We start from the raw sequence: 19,056 nt of genomic DNA, 5'->3' as shown, positions 1-19,056 counted from the left end.
TTTCAGAAAATTTAGAACAAGAGAAATCCAAACATAAAGAAACAAGAAAAGAGCTGGAAGAAGCAAAACGTAATATTTTTTTACACATATTTGTTTTGTTTTTTTTGTCACATTTCATTTAACCAAGTCTTGTGATAAACCTTATAACCGTATATATTTCCTTTTCTGAATGTTACTAAAATTCACTTAAGATATTCTTTATTTTATAGGTCGTAAATAAAGCAAAAGATTTTTTTATTGTATAGGCTATAAATCGTTTGTCTTACACATTGTCAGCCTAAAAGTTACAAAATTGCCCAGCTTTAATTCAATAGTAATTTGCCAAATTAAAAAAAATTATTCAAATTCCTGCAAACTACTAATCTTGTAAACATTCAGTAAATATCTTACTGTAAGTTTACATTAATCTCAAATAAATATCCTCATTCAAGATTAAGTTTAATTTATGTTGTCTGGTTATTTTGGCAATTTATGACTCCCCTTCACTCAGGTTCTCAATAAGGCAAGTCCATGAGTCCTGGACTCATGAAACTCTGTCTGGACACATCATTTTCAAAACTGGTGAGTCCAAAGATGCATCAAAATTGTGAAATGTTGCATCAACTGAGCACACATATCATTCTATAGCAAAAAGTTTAAAAACAATCTAGAATTTGATGTTATTTCCCTGTTATATTTTGTCATGGAGACTGAAATAATGAATTATATAGCAAACAAATTTCTTCTCACTGTTGGACTTGCCATGGCCACAAATGATGAGTCCCTGCACTCACATTCAAAAATCCTTAGTGAAAACACTGTGACACTAAAAGAAGACATTATAACGTAATTCAAATTTCAACATCTCACCTCCATACCAGAAATTTGTTGTCTTATTTTGATATTTGGTACCTTGTTGCATTAGCAACTCTTCATTTTGATTTCAAGCTGATTGCTATAAATGGAGGCAGCATACATTTGTTCAGTGACTTGAATTTTGCTTCTTTCAATATTACATTCGTATCCCCTGATTTCATATTCAAGGAGAATTCATAGCCTTCTTCAGTGACTTGAATTAATGAATTTTCAACTGTTCAAACAAAAATTATTTCCAGTAGATTTTTTTTTTAAATATTTGCTTTACAATCATGAATATTCAAAAATATATTAAAATCTTAAAAAAATTAGCAAGTTAGGACATTTTTCAGAATTTGTTGACACATCTGTTTTGTTTTTTTTTTGTTCATCAAAAAACTTTCTGTATTTTGAATGGACTACCCCTCTACATAAAAAATATAAAATTGTGTGAAAAGCAAAGGATTTTTATACGACCGCAAAAAATTTTGCAGTCGTATATTGGTATCACAGCGTTGTCCGAAGATATTTCGTTTCCAGACAATAACTTTAGTAAATGTAAATAGAAATCTCTGAAATTGAAACACAAGGTTTATGACCACAAAAGGAAGGTTGGGATTGATTTTGGGGGTTATAGTCCTAACAGTTTAGGAATCAGGGGCAAAAAAGGGGCCCAAATAAGCATTTTTCTAGTTTCCAGACAATAACATGTGGAACGGTGTATGGATCTCTCTGAAATTATACCATAAGTTTCCATACCACAAAGGGAAGGTTAGGATTGGCTTTGGGGGGTTTTGGCTCAAACCGTTTAGGAATTAGGGGCAAAAAAGTGAGAAAAACAAGGGTGTCCTGGTTAATGGACAATTAAGTTCAAATTACTGTGTAAGGGAGGTAATTCAATGTTGTGTTTGAATTACCTCCCTTACACTGCTTTTTAATTTTGTATGAAGAAATATTGTATTGTCTTGAGGTGATTAGCTGTCAATTTATTTTTAGAAGTTACTATTTTAATAATTTTAAAAATTCTGATTAAGGTAAATTAATTTTAGCCATGATTATGTATGTCATTTTCTATTTTAAGACTTTTATGATGTATTTAAATGGGTAATTACAGTTGCAAACTCCATTGGAAATTTGAATTGAGATAATGACCATATCTTGAGGGAAAAAAATTTTTTTTTGGAAAAAGGGGGGAGGTAAAAAAAAAATTGGGGGGTGGGGGGTGGGGAAAATTTTATGGGGACAATTTTTTCTCCTCATGATTTCAGATATCAAAAAGAAAATTTCTTTAAATATTTTTGTTTTGAAAAAAAAAGGGGGGGGGGGGGGGTGGGATTGTTTTTTTTTTAAAAAGAAAGGGGGGGAGGTCAATTTGCAACAGCATAGTGTAGTGCACAAAAGCAATGCAAAAAATTGAATATAAATTCAAATCATATAACCAATTCTAAGTTCTTTGACTACAGTTATTCTGTGTCAGAAACCTATTATTTGTCAAATATTTAATTACAATCCAAATTCAGACCTGTATCAAGCGCGAATATTGTGTCCATTTTTGCCCCAACTGTTCAGGGTTGGACCTCTGCTGTTGTATCCAGCTGCGCTTGGCGGAGCAATTTATTTTCTATATCATAATGTTAACTGTATATATTTTACTAATCAGTATAGTACAGATGTATATTCCACTGATATTTAGTACATGTACTTAGATATATAATTCACTATAACATTTCAAATATTACAAAGGTTGACACAGCTATACACCACCACTTACTAAATAACTTACAGTCTATATGTATGATTTTTCCCTTGTACTAGGCACCTTGTCAGAAACACAGCAATCTGCAAAACAAAATCACAACGAATCAGAACAACTAAAAAGTAAGTGTTCCTCATCTTTAGCTGTTTTAAGCATTGTGAAGTACATTTTTGAGATGATTTTATTTCATCTTAACTTGTAAACTTTTGTATGATATAACTTTGATACATTTCTTTGAAAATGATTAAGCAGAAGGTATACTTTCTTTTGAAGTTACATTTTTACATTTAGAATTGACAAATTAAATTAAAAGGCTTGAGAATTGAAAGCATTTGTTTGGAATTATGTTGTTTTAGTATCTCTATTATTTTATTGACCAACAATAGTGGAAAGTATTTTTAACTTATTCTATTAAATAATAGAATTCCTTACATTTAATTAAGATGTAAAAATTATGTATGCAGAAAATCAAAGTATGGAATTTTGATTTTTAGAAAGCATTAAATGCACTGAGTTTCGATAATTGTATGAATTATTAAATCAAATACATTTGTACCTGTGCATGATTGATTACTTTTTCAATATTGCATGGTTACCAAAATCATTTGTATGCATCTACTCTCCTAAAATTTGATAATGTAGACTTCCCTCATTATACACACATCTTGTTTAATATGCACTCCTACATATTTCACAAAATTTTTAGAATTTTCCAAATTATCAATAATTGTGTTTCTTTTGTGCCATTATTTCATAAGTACATGTAGTTGAAATGGAATATAGTGAGGGTGTAGTGTAGTTTGCTGTATATATTTCAGTATATTTATTTAAACAAATTGTTCTTCTGCATGAATATAGTACTTGTATTTTTATACACCTTTATTCATATATATATATTTATATGTAAATGTTTGTGTGTGTGTATGTATTCAATTTTTTTAATAACTTTTGCATTGAGTTTATTATTTTATCTAAAAGTTAGATGTTTTGCATGTTTGACTATTGATTTCAATTAAGCATGTAAGTAAAAGAGGAAACAAGTCCTTTCTTTTCATTTTAATAAGTACCTGGCTTTCCATATTTTCATCATCTTTGCTTACTTTAATTTCCAGTTATTGTTGGTGTTGTAAATCTGTCCTTTATTCTCTCTCATTAATTCTTTTGCTTTACGCATGTCCGTGGTCTTGGCTGTATGTCTGCAATGGCTTTTGGTCAGACTCTCTATCTTATGGACGGCTAATATCAGTCTTATTTTATGCCATGCAGACAAGGTACGTCATCTTCAAGAACGTCTTGACTTAGATAGGAAAGAACGAGCCAGAGAATCTCATCATGCTCGACTGACGCACTCAGACTCCCATCCGGGTTCACATACTAGCCCCAATGTCAAACATCGAGGTAATATCATTGGTAAATGTCATTTTTAAAATTGCTTAATTTTTTTTATTTTATAGCTTAAACATTTCTTTAATGAAACATCATTATAATGACTTAATTTAAATTTAGCTTTCATCATCAATTATTGCAACTATTGTTAAATTTTAATTTCATATTGGAATGCAGTAATATTTTTTTTTAAAGTCAGAAGTTTGGAAATAGCATTTGTTATGCATAAAAAATGTACAGCATATGGTATATTTTTGCATGAACCTAATGGTTGTAATGTTACTGGCATTATTAGAGAAATTTTTATCTGTTTAAAAAAAAGTTGTTGGTATATTGAAAGGTGTTACTAGAACTGGTTATACATTTAGAATAAGCTTGTTCATACAGTAATTGTTTTCAATTCCTAGTCTTTCTTTGGTTTACTCCTCTTGGTAATATGTCTAGATCAAAGGCAGTATGTTCTTTTTCATAAATAAAACTTTTGATGAAGTTATACCTGGTTTGGGCATAAGTTGGATGCAGTGTGGTTGATCACCAGATCTCTGTTATTAGTTAAACCTATGTTGTTGGTTGACATTAATCCCTCATCACTTTGTACTCATTAGTTATTCCTAAGATATTTGTGTAGTTGTTTAGCAATGTTTGGTTATACAATAGGATTTACAGGAATATTGTCAGCCATTATGGTAACATTCAAGTTTTTTTATTGATAAATTTTTGAAAATTATATTATTTTATGCAATATTTCATGAGATGTTATGGGGTATTCCTGTTTGTATATATTTGTTTGTATATATTATTTATCCCTTTCTTCTTTTTTCCACCTTAAGGGGATACCATACAGTAATTATTCACCATCTTTTTTATATAAAATTGAAACTCAAAGTCAAGTTTGATATGTCCTTTTGAATCATAAAAAGAAAAAAAAAAGAAAAAATTTACCATTGTCACCATTATTTCAGTATATTTTCTTTTGTTTTTCACCTTTTTGACAATAAATATTGAAAATTTGGGGTTCTTTTTAAGAAAAATATCAACTCTTTTAATTTATCAAGATAGATTTCTTCAGGTATCATATAAATCATTCCTTAGTTTGTAGGTTTTAAAGTTATTCAACATACCAGTAATATAAGTTTATCAAATTTTAAATTCCTTAAAATTTGCAATTATTTGTGATGTAAAGGATTTTGAAAACCCCCAAAATACCCCAAAAAAATAACTGTAGAGTTTTTCTTTCAAAATTTTGTGTCAATGTGCTAATTTCAAGATATTTTAGGACAATATCATTTTCTTTTCCATTAAATTTCTTGTTTTCCTTCATCATTGAGACAACAGTATAAAATGTTACTCTTTGTAGCAGCATTACATCTCTCCCCTTTGCTACTGTATTGTATCCCCTAAAAATGGTGTGTGTTACACATCAATACATTCTTTTAGGAAAATGTTTGCCTTTATTTTTGGTATGTTGTTAAGGTGTGATAAAAATACATCGAACTATATCTATGGGATGTTTTGCCAGACATTTCTCTTTGAAATTTTAGTTTCAGCTTAAATAAACACATTTTTAAAATGATTTAAAATATTGACTTACAGCAATTATTTCCTTTATTAGCTGATTTTGCTGCATTGAAAGATGAGTGTGCCAGTTTACGTAAAAGGATTCAAGCTATTGAAGCAGAGATGAAAATGTAAGTTTTATTCAGTTCTATAGTAGTTAACTTTTATTGTACTTAAGTGACAAAGAACTATGCAAAAGTGCTTTGAGTTAACAGAGGAAGAATCTGATTGCATAGCAGGCTAAAAAGGGGTTAAATTTGATGTACTGATTTTTATACGACCGCAAAAATTAAAAATTTTTTGGTCGTATATTGGTATGACGTTGGCGTCGTCGTCGTCGTCAGGCGTTGTCCGAAGACACATTGGTTTTAGCACTCTAACTTTAGTTTAAGTGAATGGATCTCCATGAAATTTTACCATAAGGTTCAATACCACGAAAGGAAGGTTGGGATTGATTTTGGGGGTTATGGTACCAACAGTTAAGGAATTAGGGGCCAAAAAGGGGCCAAAAATAAGCATTTTTGTAACTTTCAGACAATAACTTGTGTGTAAGTGTATGGATCTCTCTGACATTGTACCACAAGGTTCCATATCACAAAGGGAAGGCTGTAATTGATTTTGGGGGTAATTGCCTTGAAATTTTAGGAATTAGGGGCCAAAAAAGGGGCAAAAAACAAGCATTTTTCTAGTTTCATGACAATAACTTGTGTGTAAGTGTTTGGATATTTCTGAAATTGTACTACAAGGTTTCATATCACAAGGAAAAGCTGGAATTGAGTTCGGGGGTAATTGCCTGAAATGTTTAGGAATTGGGGGCCAAAAAGGGGCCAAAAATAAGCATTTTTCTAGTTTCAAGACAATAACTTGTGTTCAAGTGTATGGATCTCTCTGAAATTGTACTGCAAGGTACCATACCACAAAGGGAAGGCTGGGATTGAGTTTGGGGTTGATGAATCATAAGGGGGTTCAAAAAATTTGGGGGGGGGGATTTTTTTTTTTTTTCTTTTTTTCCTTTTTTTTTTCTTTTAAAATTTTCCATTTTAAGTTGGTTATTTCTGATTTATATTTAAAAACAAATAATAATGATATGGTAGGAGATACACACCAAACAGGATGTGTAAATTTTTATATAATAAGTATTGTGCAATAGCAAGAAATTTTCAATTGCACAGTATTGCACAATAGCAAGAAATATCCAATAGCACAATATTGCGCAATAGCAAGAAATTGTCAATTGTACAGTATTGCGCAATAGCAAGAAATATTCAATTGCACAGTCATGACAGTATTGTGCTAAAGAAGATACTTCTTATAAATTGCTTATTTCTTGATCAATTTCAATGGGGTTTTATTCTTGAATTCTTGGGGTTCTTTAATATGCTGAATATAACCGTGTATTAAGTTTTTGGATTTTGGGCCCCGTTTTTAAATTGGTCCACATTGAGGTGCAAAGGGTCCAAAATTTGAATTTGTTTGATTTCATCAAAAATTGAATTATTGGGGTTCTTTGATATGCCGAATCTAACCGTGTATTTAGATTTTTAATTTTTGGTTCTGTTTTCAAATTGGTCTACATTAAGGTCCAAAGGGTCCAAAATTAAACTTAGTTTGATTTTAACAAAAATTGAATTTTTAGTGTTCTTTGATATGCTGAATCTAAACATGTATTTAGATTTTTGATTATGGGCCCAGTTTTCAAGTTGGTCCAAATTGGGGTCCAAAATTAAACTTTGTTTGATTTCAACAAAAATTGAATATATGGGGTTCTTTGATATGCTGAATCTAACCATGTATTTAGATTTTTGGGCCCCGTTATCAACTTTGTCCACATTGAGGTCAAAAGGGTCCAAAATTTAACTTTGTTTGATTTCATCAAAAATTGAATTCTTTGGGGTTCTTTGATATGCCGAATCTAACCGTGTATTTAGATTCTTAATTTTTGGTTCTGTTTTCAAATTGGTCTACATTAAGGTCCAAAGGGTCCAAAATTAAACTTAGTTTGATTTTAACAAAAATTGAATTTTTAGTGTTCTTTGATATGCTGAATCTAAACATGTATTTAGATTTTTGATTATGGGCCCAGTTTTCAAGTTGGTCCAAATCGGGGTCCAAAATTAAACTTTGTTTGATTTCAACAAAAATTGAATATATGGGGTTCTTTGATATGCTGAATCTAACCATGTATTTAGATTTTTGGGCCCCGTTATCAACTTTGTCCACATTGAGGTCAAAAGGGTCCAAAATTAAACTTTGTTTGATTTCATCAAAAATTGAATTCTTGGGGTTCTTTGATATGCTGAATCTAACCATGTATTTAGATTTTGGATATTGGACCATAATAGGTGAATGTTCACTTTAAAATTTTTAAGTTCTTAGACCACATTCATTCTGTGTCAGAAACCTATGCTGTGTCAAATATTTAATCACAATCCAAATTCAGAGCTGTATCAAGCTTGAATGTTGTGTCCATACTTGCCCCAACTGTTCAGGGTTCGACCTCTGCGGTCGTATCAAGCTGCGCCCTGCGGAGCATTTTATTGTCTACTGGGAACAAATTATGTGAAATATGACAAATGTTCAGACATATCGAAAACACTTCAAAGACTATTCAAAAGACATGACTAAAACACTTCACAGACTTGATCAAAAAGACATAACTAATAAATTTCAAAGACAACTAAAACACCACCCAGACATAGTTAAAGTCATAACTAAAACACCTCCCAGACATAACCAAAAGCACAAACCCATTCTGTGCACGTTGCCATGCAGGGTGTGGATTATACACTACTAAAATACATAAAGGGGATAACAGAAATCACCAAAACATTTAATAGTACAACAGATCACATCAACAACACTTCCTCGCAAAATATAACAGATATTCAAACAAAATTGAAACAACACACTGTCCAGATAGCCAGACTAGGTACAGTCACATAATGTGGTGGGGTTAAACCAGTCTTAACAAGCTAGGAATAAAAGAAGGAATTGATTTCATGATATTTGTTTATGTTTCTGCCATTGTTTTTTGGCAAAGTAGAGGGCACCATGGTTTCTTTTCAAATTCTTTAATCAATTACAACCAGAATAGATTTATTGTTAAATCAGTATAGACCTGTTTATAATTTATAATGATTTATTTTTTGTAGGTCAAGAAAAGAGAACCTTCAGCTTTCTTCAGAGTACAACAAACTCCAAGAATCTTATAAACAATTAGAGGCCTTAAAACAAAAACTAGAAACAAAAGAAGCTGTGTGGCGGTCAAACATGACAGACTCACAGAAAGAAACTGACCTTGCCAAACAGGAGGTGAGGCGCAGTCCAAGGGGCAGACAACCCATTATGGGAGGTCGCCTAAAAACATCTGGAGTAACCAAGCCTACTTTGAAAAGTGTTTCTTCTGATCCTAAGTTGTCGTTGAAGGTATCAGTGTATATTGTTGTTGCTGGAAGCTTCTGTTGTTTAGTTTTAGCGATGGACCACTTACTATTTTCCATCCAGCTTTTGTTGTTGTAATGCTGATGCCTGTTTAGTTTTCTCCTTATCATTTACTCAGCCAGGCTTGTTTTGTTTAATTTGAAAGGTCACATGATTTAATTGTGAAAAGTGAAACTCACCTTAACTACTTCGCAAACTTGGAATTGTACAGTCCTTTTTGTCAAAATCAACATTAGACAGTATTTATGTTTGGCATAGTTAAACTAAATACAAAAATGGCAAAAAGCTTTGTTTTAAATCATTTATACAGTTTTTAACTATAGAAATGAATGTAACTGTTGAAACATGCCTGTTCATTTGTTCAGCTGTAACATTGACTATCCAAATGAATAAAAATATCCTAATTTTAAATTAGTATATGTAAATAATGATATTCTTTTAAAATTTTAAGAATGTAAATCTGTGGTACATGCAGTTGTGTTAGTAAAGCATAACTGTGATATGATCAAATCTAGAAGTAATACAAAAAAATTGTATTTGATTTTGGAATATTTTTTTTTTGTATAAGATAAATATCAACTTAATTTTACATTTTGTAAAATGTGATCCTGAAAGAGTTTCATCATTTTATTCTTTAAAATTTAAGGCACTGAAGTAGAAAAGACAAAGTCTTTTAAATTGAATATGGACAGGCATACTTACAGATCTTTTAGAAAAATTAGTTTCATAAGAAAATAAACATTACAAGGGTTGACTGACAAGTTCCAAATTTCAGTTCTACTTTTTAGTTTTGCATCAATTAAGTTAACAGGAACTATTGGGGTATCACTAGAGTCGATGTATGTGTACATTTGCACAGACATTCCTCATAAGCTGCTGAACATGCAGCTACATGTTTGGTATCTAAATGTGTCTTGAAAAGACTGACCATCTGCCATTAGGTTGGAGTCACTTGACTCATATTTCACAGTTCAGTGTTTTTCAACTTCATTCTAACCCAGCACGTGGCAGGGGAAGGTCATGGTTCCCTCCGGGCACTCCGGCTTCCCCCACCAATACAACTGACTGCCACGAAATAGCCAATGGTGCTGAAAGTGGGGTTAAACATCAAACAATTTACATCCAATATCAGAAATCACATAATAAGTAACTTGCAATCATACAACATGGTGTGAGTGTAAAGCAGCTGCTCATACTTGAAGGTCATCCAGACCTATATTTTATGCTTCATTGACTGGAATTAAGTTAAATTGTGAGTTGAGATCTAAGGGTCTAACAATTAAACATTTATAACAGCCTCCCACTAAAAAAAGATAACTGACCTGTATTTATTATTGACTTTAATAAGGTGTCAAATTTCAGTTCAGATACTTAGTGACTTACAATTCTACAACTTGGTTTTTGATGTATCTTAGTGAGTATTACAACATCCCATGAAAAATAGGCAACTCAGACATATATTTTATACATTACCGACTTCCATTAGGTTTTATATTCAAGTTAAAATTTCATATACTAGGTAACCTACAACTTCCACAATAATAAGTAGGGTACTCTGATCTATATTTTGCAATTCATTGACTTTAAGTTTTATATTTAATTTATTTTTTAGGCAGTTTTTGTGTAAAAAAATACATTGATTAATTATCAATTGGCTTTTATCCAGGATGTTGATGAGGATATCATAGTAATCATTAAATACCTTTTTTCAATAATAAGATAAAGCAGCTTGAAAAAATCCCAGCAGCTTTCATTTCAGGTAGATCTGCTTTTTAACAGTGGCTTGGTGTTAATTAAAATTCATTTTAAAGCAGAGAGTGAATAGGTTATTTTCATCTTTTTATTGTGTATGGAACCCTTGGTTAGCGTTTTAAATCTGTACCCAGTGCCTGCTTTAAAAGTCAATAAATGGTTACCTCTTGCAAATCCTTTGGCTACGTCTCCCTGGTTATTTTACAATATCATTAGAAATAGGTTGAAACATGGATACATGATTTTAAGCGTAGTAATTTGATAAGAAAGTCATTTGTTTGCTTGATATACATATATTTTACAACACAACATCTTTTTACAATTTTAATCCACTGGAGATAGATTTTATTTTTAAACTTTTAATTGCAAAATTTACCGAGCATGTTAGCATTTGAAAAATTTAAACATCGAGAGTAGATAAATAAAGTAATCAACATGGTTAAGTGGTAAGATCTGTTTCTCTAATGATTCAATAGAAACAGACAATTGCAATGTTCCCAATAGATATGACAGGAATTTTTTCATGAAACAAAATCAACATGTCATAATTTTTTAAACTTGTCATAACTGATATAAATGTACACAGAATTAGTGGCCAAATTTCAGCAAATTTTCAGATGAAACAGACAATTTCTTTTCTTTAATGCTTTGATACTTGTGGAGTGTATTACTAAAGTGATCATGTAGAACTGAATGTCTATCACATGGACAACTGTGTGTCCCAGAGTCTTTGAAAAGTGGGGTTATGTAAAATTAATTGCATTAACAATAAATAGGGTACTATACCTTCCACATTCTCAAAGTCTTCAGTATTTATCCACTTTAAAGGTATAAAGCTGTTGCCAATAAAGTTGTATTTTTCAAATTTTGATTTTTTCCATTTTTGTGAATTTTAAGACACAGTGTTGCTGTTAAGTGGTAAACAATTTTACTTACTAATATAGGGGAATTATGGAAAAGCAAGTAAATAAATTGGTTATAATGAGCTTAGGTGTTAATCAACAAATATTTTAAGTGCATTAATATGTAGTAATGTTTCTTTTTAACAAATTCTGCTCATTATGTGCAGTTTTGAAGTGGAAAATAGCAATTAAACATCTTTTAACTCTATGATTTGAAAAATTTATATGAAGGTATTTGTAATTTGACTTATTGTAGTTGCATTTTGTGGAATATTATTTCTGCTTTTTGACCAACAGTTTATTTTACATTCTTATTCAGCTGTGTGAAGCCCAAGAGGAGATAGCCAGTCTTAAATCACAATGTGAAACTTATTCAGTGAAAAATGGAGAACTGAAAAGTGAAATAGCCAATATGGCTGATGAATATAAGCAGCTTTCAGATAGAAGCAAAGTGGTAAGTTCTTTAAGATCACATACATGTTGAATTCACTTATGCTTGAAATATTTTACCACCACTGGTAAACAAATTAAATTATCTTGGGTTGACATAGAGGAATTAAAACTGAAGGTAATCTTCAATACAATCAAAATCTCAATGAAGACCAATACAAATTGTATTCATCATATTACTACCAGTATTGTGAAATACATAGGAAAATGTTTTGTTTATGACTTCACCAATTGAATACAAAAATGCTAGAATATTCATTGATAATCCCTTTCCTGGTGTTCTGTGCTGTCAATGCACCAAATTAAATATCAACTAATGGAGAGATTACATTGATCTCTACAGTGATAAGTCTTTTGACTTCTATATTAGTACAATATATCAAATAGAAAAGGCTGTTTTGTTAATTGGGGTTAACTATTTATATGATTCACTTTCTAAATAAAACCAAAACCCATTTATTGATCAAGATCTACCTGTCTCCATGCAATACAGAATGTTGTACTTTATTTTGTATGTTGCATAATATATTGTTAAATGATATTACCTGTGGTGATGTTACACTTTACCTTTCTCTACAAACCTATTTTTATTGACATTCAGTTATTAACTTTGTGAATTTTGTATTTCAGCTTTCATTTTGCTCAAGTATACCATTACTGATGCTACTATTTGCCGTTCTAGTAGCATTATATCCTACATTAGCACAAATTACCGGAACAACACCATAATCAAGATCATGTGAATGTTTGTAAAGGAGGTCATAATCATCTGAGTGTTTAAAGAGACATGGTGGAAAATGTGTGCATGTTATAATATTCCATATGTATATAATACATTTGTATATGAGTTTGAATGTTTGGAGAGAGTAAATGTGTTTTTATGTGTATATTATGTGTTTTTGAGATGTAAGAGGTATTGATACATATATTGTAAGAGTCGTGTATGTTAATGGATATGTAGAACTTCAATATATATAAGTTTAGCTATTTTCTTTTTTTAAGCGTACACTATAAGCAATAGTATTTATATATAAAGTGCTATATTACAGTTACATAAAAAGTATATAATGATATAAACATGTATAGAAGGAACTTTTTTTTAATTTTTGTTGGAAAGTATAATTTATTTGTATTTAATTTGAAAGGTTACAAACATAACTCTTATATAAGCAATAATTAGAAAATTCAAAAGTATGAATTTGGAGAGAGTTAATGAGTGTTCCAGCTAGAAAATTTTCTTAAATGTCATTACCAGTCATAAATATCGCACACCCTGTGTCCTTCTTTCCTTGAGCTCTCCCCATTTCTTTGGCCCTGCTATGTTATCCATCTTTGAATTCCAATTACATGTTAAAGTGTCCCTTTTCCTATTTACTTAATGTGCTAAAGTACACTTTTTGAGATATGGAACCTGCCCATTTCAAATCCTGGCTGGAACATTGAATGGTTTGAAAATCATAACATATCATTGGCTTTTGTTGTTATTATTTTTATTGTTGCAACTGTTGATTTACATTCAAACAATCTGTTTTATTGTCTTTATGTCAAAAGAGGCATTGGTTTTGTAAATTTGCTTGTTGAATTATAGTGCTAAGTGCAGGATATATGCTGACACAGTTGTTTATGTTTTCCCTAATACGGTACAAATGTTATAATGTGTGTGAATTCAACTGTAAGCTTTAAAAATTATTGAAGTTATAACAAACTTAAATTCTAAAGAAAAAAAATTTAAATGCATAATATTCAAGACCAGAATAAATTATTTTCATATCATTTTAATTTTTTGGACAGTTTGTAATGTTCTATTCTCCTTAGTTAAAACTAGTTCTAAGTTATAAGTGCAAATATAGCTCTGCAGTCTAAAAAAAAAGTAAAATAACAAAAATACCGAATTCCAAGAAAAATTCAAAACATGAAGTTCCTTATGAAATTATCCCAATGTTTTAGATAAGATACAACTGATATACTAACAGAAAATTTATTCAGTTTATCGTGAAAGTTCAGATTTCTGTGAAAAATTATGCCTTGTATGTTTTAAAGTCAGAAACCAAACAAATTCTGGCTATTCTCATTTTATTCTTTTCATTACATCGAAACTTCAAAAGTGAAGATATTGAAAAATTCAGAAGTATACAGTTCCATTTAAAGAATGCCAAGAAATATATCAAATGCAGAAAATATTCCTGAATGACACTGTTATCCACAATTAAGATATTAGAATCCCGGACAGTTGGTACATGTTAAATAGATTTCTGTGATAGATTGTTTGTTATTTGTATGTTATACTGTAGAAAATTGAAACTTTTTGTAAAAAAAAATCAAATCCTGAAGGTAAGTTACTTGGGAAAATCTATAAAAAGAAGAGGAAATTGACAAACATGAAGAGAACATAATAAATCTTGATATTCATAGAAAAATATTAAAACGGTTCTTTTCTAAATAATGTTCAGGGTAACAAGTAGTGACATTGTTTCAATTTTCTGTGGTAGAGTTTGTTAAATAAAGGAATGGTAATACTGTATCCTTTGATTTGACCATTTATTCTTCTTTCATTTGTCATTATTCTGATATTCAGGGTGACATTTGATACAAGTAGGTACAGACAATTTGTCAGTAAACATCTGTTAAAAACAAATCAATTCAATATATATTAACATTAAAAATAAGTGCAGCATGAAATATAGAGAACTGTCTATTTATAAATGTTAAAAGATTAAAGGCCTGACACAATAATCAAATTGATTGGAGAAAAAAAATTGACAATGATAAAATGAGTGATTGAGATAAAACAATAGAAAAATCTTAAAATATCTGGTTTCAGAGTATGTTATTGTTAATAGAGTTCCTTTATATGATCATTAAAGATTTTTATTGACAAATTATTTGTATGTGCTCGCGCTATAGTTCCACTCAGGTCCATGTAGATAAGAAGTTTCATTATGTAGACTGTTTTGAATGTTGTTGTTTTTTTATATATAGATGGAAGTAGGTCTACTTAAAATGAAGGGTGTAAATGGAATTACTTCGGTAACAAAAATGGGAGTTAATCTTTTTTTATTTGTTATTTCAATTATAGTTGCTTGTAGAGTGTATGATCCAAAATGCACTGCTATGCTGCTTATACTTTTTTTTTGCATAATGATTTAAATCAACTGATAGCATAGTTAGGCTGGTTCAATATCAATGTTATAGATTCTCATCAACATGCACAAACACTTGAGTGGGTAGGGAGGATTTAATTTTTCTGGGGTAATGTGGGTGAGAATGAGTGTAGGTTAAAGTGGCTTAACAGACATGCATCCTTGTGCTTACCTGAAAATTTAATTGCTTTTATTTTATGTAGCTGCTAAAATCAGTTGTAACTTATTTATAGATTTTCAGTGCTTTGACACATTCTCTAGAAGGAAGCTATATATTTTATCATACTTTCATACTTTTCTAGAATATCCTGGTTTCTTTGTGTATAAATTATATATGTAAAAGAATTATTCTGTTGCCAAAGTAATGTATTTATGAAATGTGTTGTTTATGTTGATAATTGTTATTTACTTTCTTTTTGAGTGTTATCATGGAACTTAAATGGAATCAAAGCTTAACTTGTTGGAATATTACCCAGTTAAAGCCTGACTTCTTGGAATATTACCCAGTTAAAGCCTGACTTCTTTGAATATTTACCTACAGTTACTAAATTGAATCTCATTTTGGAGTAAGGAAAAAGCAATTTCTCATAAAGCAAACATATATATATTTAGCTTTCAATAAACAGTTTCCATGTATAATTAGAATATTTATCATGTGGCTTTCACAAGGATAAGGAAAATAAGGAATATCTTAATCACATTATAACATCACCATATATAGCAAGTCCCAAATAATAACTAGTTCGTTATTCAATGACTGTCTCCTGCTTGTCAATTTTAAGTGTTCAGCATTGTGTGTGTAGTTGTATACTAATTTAATTAATTTTGTTGTATATCTGTATAACAATCACCACTTCTCTTAAAAAGGGCTGTATTTTCTGTTAAATTATTGGACTTAAACTACTCAAGATTATATGGACTTAGAGAATATACCAAAAAGATGGACATGTTATGGAATTGTATGTGTGTGAATGGTGTAATTAATGTGTGATTAATTGAAAGTAATGTCTTCCTTACATAGTGTGTGTATCTCATTACACATCAGATACATGTAATTGTTGTGATCAGGCCAGTTAAAGGGATCAATATTCCTGTTTGACATAACTTTGTGGACATTTTTTTTCATCTTTTTATAATTATTTGCTAAGATATTTTAAATCATCGGTTACTTTTTTTCCATAACATAGAAGCATCCAGTTTTATGTACTTGAGCTAGTATTTATATTGTATGTTCTGTGTGTCCCAAAGATCCATAAAAAATATTTGTCATACAAATTTCGGTACTAATAATATATGGGAGGCAACTTTGTCATTTGCCATTAATACCCAAAATCATAGATATTTATCCTTTTGGATAATATAAAACTGTCACCAATAATTTTTTGGTCAGTGCTTTTATTTTCTGTTTTCATTAAAAAACAAATGATGCCGGAAAAAAATACACCACACAGGTGCTAGCTGTTGCTCAAAAATATGATAAAAAAAGTTTTTTTAAGTTACATATACAATAAATAAACTTAAATTCAGCAATGAGTAAAAATTATATTCTTAAATTTGAATGCAGAGTTAGCATTTACATTTGCATAAACAATGGTATTTGATGTAACTGGGACACACAGTGGCTTGAGATATCTAGTATATATAGATCACCCCTCACTGAGAATGACACTATGCATAAAATAAGTGAACAGACATTACCTTTACTATTCATCATGGTGTAACAATCAAACTTTTATCTTATTGAAATTCATTTTGCTCCAAGTGTTCCCTTGTCTACACTTCTTTCTTTCCTGAATATGGAGAACAGAATATTGCAAATTACAATAAAATAGACCCCAGTTTTAAAGAAATAGATATGTAGTATTTTTTCAGAAATTTTAGACTTTAAAGGAAGAATTTCATTGTTATTGTGTAATGTGTTTACTTGTTTTATGCATAAAACCTTGATGTTTTGGTGTAAGAATTGGCATTGGTAATTTTCGGGCCACCTTAGTTTCTTCCTTTTGGTGAAGGGGCTTATGTGGTGGCAGGCACTTTGTTATATCTGCTTCTGAAGCCTCAAATCATTTCTCAAAGGTAAAGGTTCATAGTCTATAACATCAACATTTTTTTTACACCCTATAGTTCTTCAAATCAATTACAGCAGTTTTGAGTTTGTAAAAAAATAACATAGGAGCTATAGCAGTAAATAGTTACATTTTACTAGCTAAAAATTCAATACATCAATTTCAGGTTTTGATGGCATTGAAGGAAATGAAACAAATTGATGCAATTTTTATGCACCACAACAGAAAATGTAACATCACAGACCAAACTTTTATATATTTCATATTTCCTTAGGTCAACTTGCCTAAGTTTGAAATGAATTGTCTTAAAGTCTCTTTAACTTTAAATTGGTGCATTGTTACTGGAATAATTTGATATTGGTAATGCATATGAATACTGTTGAACCTTTTTCACTTTGCCCAGTGTTATTTACATTACATGAGAGAGTAGCCCTGATATTTTAACTTTTTTTAATTATTATATAACTGAGTAGACTGAACCTTTATTACTTTTTCGCCGAGAAATAATCGATGGTTTCTAAGGAGTACGAAAATGTGAAATGGTAAGTTAAATGTATGAATACCTGCTTATAAAACTTGAGAGCAATGGTTTAAAACTAGTTTTGTACAGAAAATGGTCAACTTTTCACCATCGAAGAGAAGCTGATAACTAATTGACATGGAAATAAAAAAACACTTGTTATCAAGTTTAAAGAAATAAACAAAATAACATAAATTTACTTTAATTTAATATGAAGGAAAGACCATGTATAGTTAGACTTCTATGATATGAACTAGAATTTCAAAGTGTACTTTACAACTGTACTACTATATTAATTGTAATTCTGTACTTTACAAATTGTAAAGTGATTTAATAGTAGTGATGAAAGATAGAGACTGAATGGATTACAAGATAGCCTGAATTATTACTTAAAGCTCCTCATTTGATGCTGTAGAATTTGTTATTTTGCTATTTGATATAATGCTTTGTCTGTTGTCTTGTTGAAGCATTGTATAAAAAATCAGTGGGAAATTATGTTTCAGTATTGAAATTTATTTCAAAAGAAAAGCTGTTCTGATACATTGTAAAATTCACATTTTTGTTTATAAAAGTTTACTATTTAAAATAAACCTATGCAGAATGCACCTGGATAATAGAATTATGTTATTTGCCATCTGAATCTCACTTAGAATTTTGAAATTACTGTAAATTCAGGAATTATTGCGTGCATTTATTATTGTGAATTTTGTAGAATGGACTAAAATGCAAGATTATTTATTGCGATTTCATGAAAATCAGCATGCAGTTAGATGTATCAGATATAAGAATGCAAGTTCTTATTATTGCGATACTCATTCAGTCACATTATTCGCATTAATAAAAACCTCACATTAATTTCTGAATTTACAGTAAACAAAATGTCCCGTCTAACATTGTTGAAATATCGCATTGTATTATTGTATTAATTACAGAGGCACCATTTAGCTTATCTTTTTGGTTGTTTATTTTCTTTATTCATTATGGATTGTTTTCAGAATGTCACCATTTGAGACATTTCAAAAGAAATAGGTATAAGCCATTTATTTCCTGAAATACATCAGCTGAAACTGAAAGTCATTCATTATACTCAAATACAATGTAAAAGTAACACTAGAATTTTAGGAACATAGTTATACCACCTTTAGTGATAAGAGAGTATAGTGCAATGGGAGTGTACATGTGTCAATGTCTTCAGGTCACACTGTCAGTGTGCACCTGTCATCTTTCCTATAGTAATAATTGAACTTTGTCA

The 19,056-nt window shown here is 30.3% G+C and overlaps 1 protein-coding gene across 10 annotated transcripts in view; it reads left to right on the top strand.

Moving 5' to 3' along the window:
• LOC127729897 (sarcolemmal membrane-associated protein-like) overlaps positions 1 to 18,409 on the top strand; it is an 83,401-nt gene extending 64,992 nt beyond the window's left edge. For 5 of the 10 annotated variants that reach the window (XM_052237872.1, XM_052237845.1, XM_052237852.1 and 2 more), the window contains 7 exons: positions 7 to 69; positions 2,650 to 2,712; positions 3,857 to 4,000; positions 5,589 to 5,664; positions 8,686 to 8,959; positions 11,948 to 12,082; positions 12,709 to 18,409. In XM_052237872.1, the coding sequence (XP_052093832.1) occupies positions 7 to 69; positions 2,650 to 2,712; positions 3,857 to 4,000; positions 5,589 to 5,664; positions 8,686 to 8,959; positions 11,948 to 12,082; positions 12,709 to 12,807 (854 nt within the window). In that variant the 3' untranslated portion in view covers positions 12,808 to 18,409. The remainder of the gene's footprint in view (positions 1 to 6; positions 70 to 2,649; positions 2,713 to 3,856; positions 4,001 to 5,588; positions 5,665 to 8,685; positions 8,960 to 11,947; positions 12,083 to 12,708) is intronic. The other 5 variants (XM_052237912.1, XM_052237893.1, XM_052237838.1 and 2 more) reach the window with 4 other exon arrangements.
• The last annotated feature ends 647 nt before the right edge of the window (positions 18,410 to 19,056 follow it).

The sequence above is a fragment of the Mytilus californianus genome, unplaced genomic scaffold (assembly GCF_021869535.1).
Source record: "Mytilus californianus isolate M0D057914Y unplaced genomic scaffold, xbMytCali1.0.p SCAF_1, whole genome shotgun sequence".
Classification (NCBI taxonomy): Eukaryota; Metazoa; Mollusca; class Bivalvia; order Mytilida; family Mytilidae; genus Mytilus; species Mytilus californianus.
The sequence above is the reverse complement of the archived record's forward strand: the minus strand, read 5'-3'. Positions and strand labels throughout refer to the sequence as shown.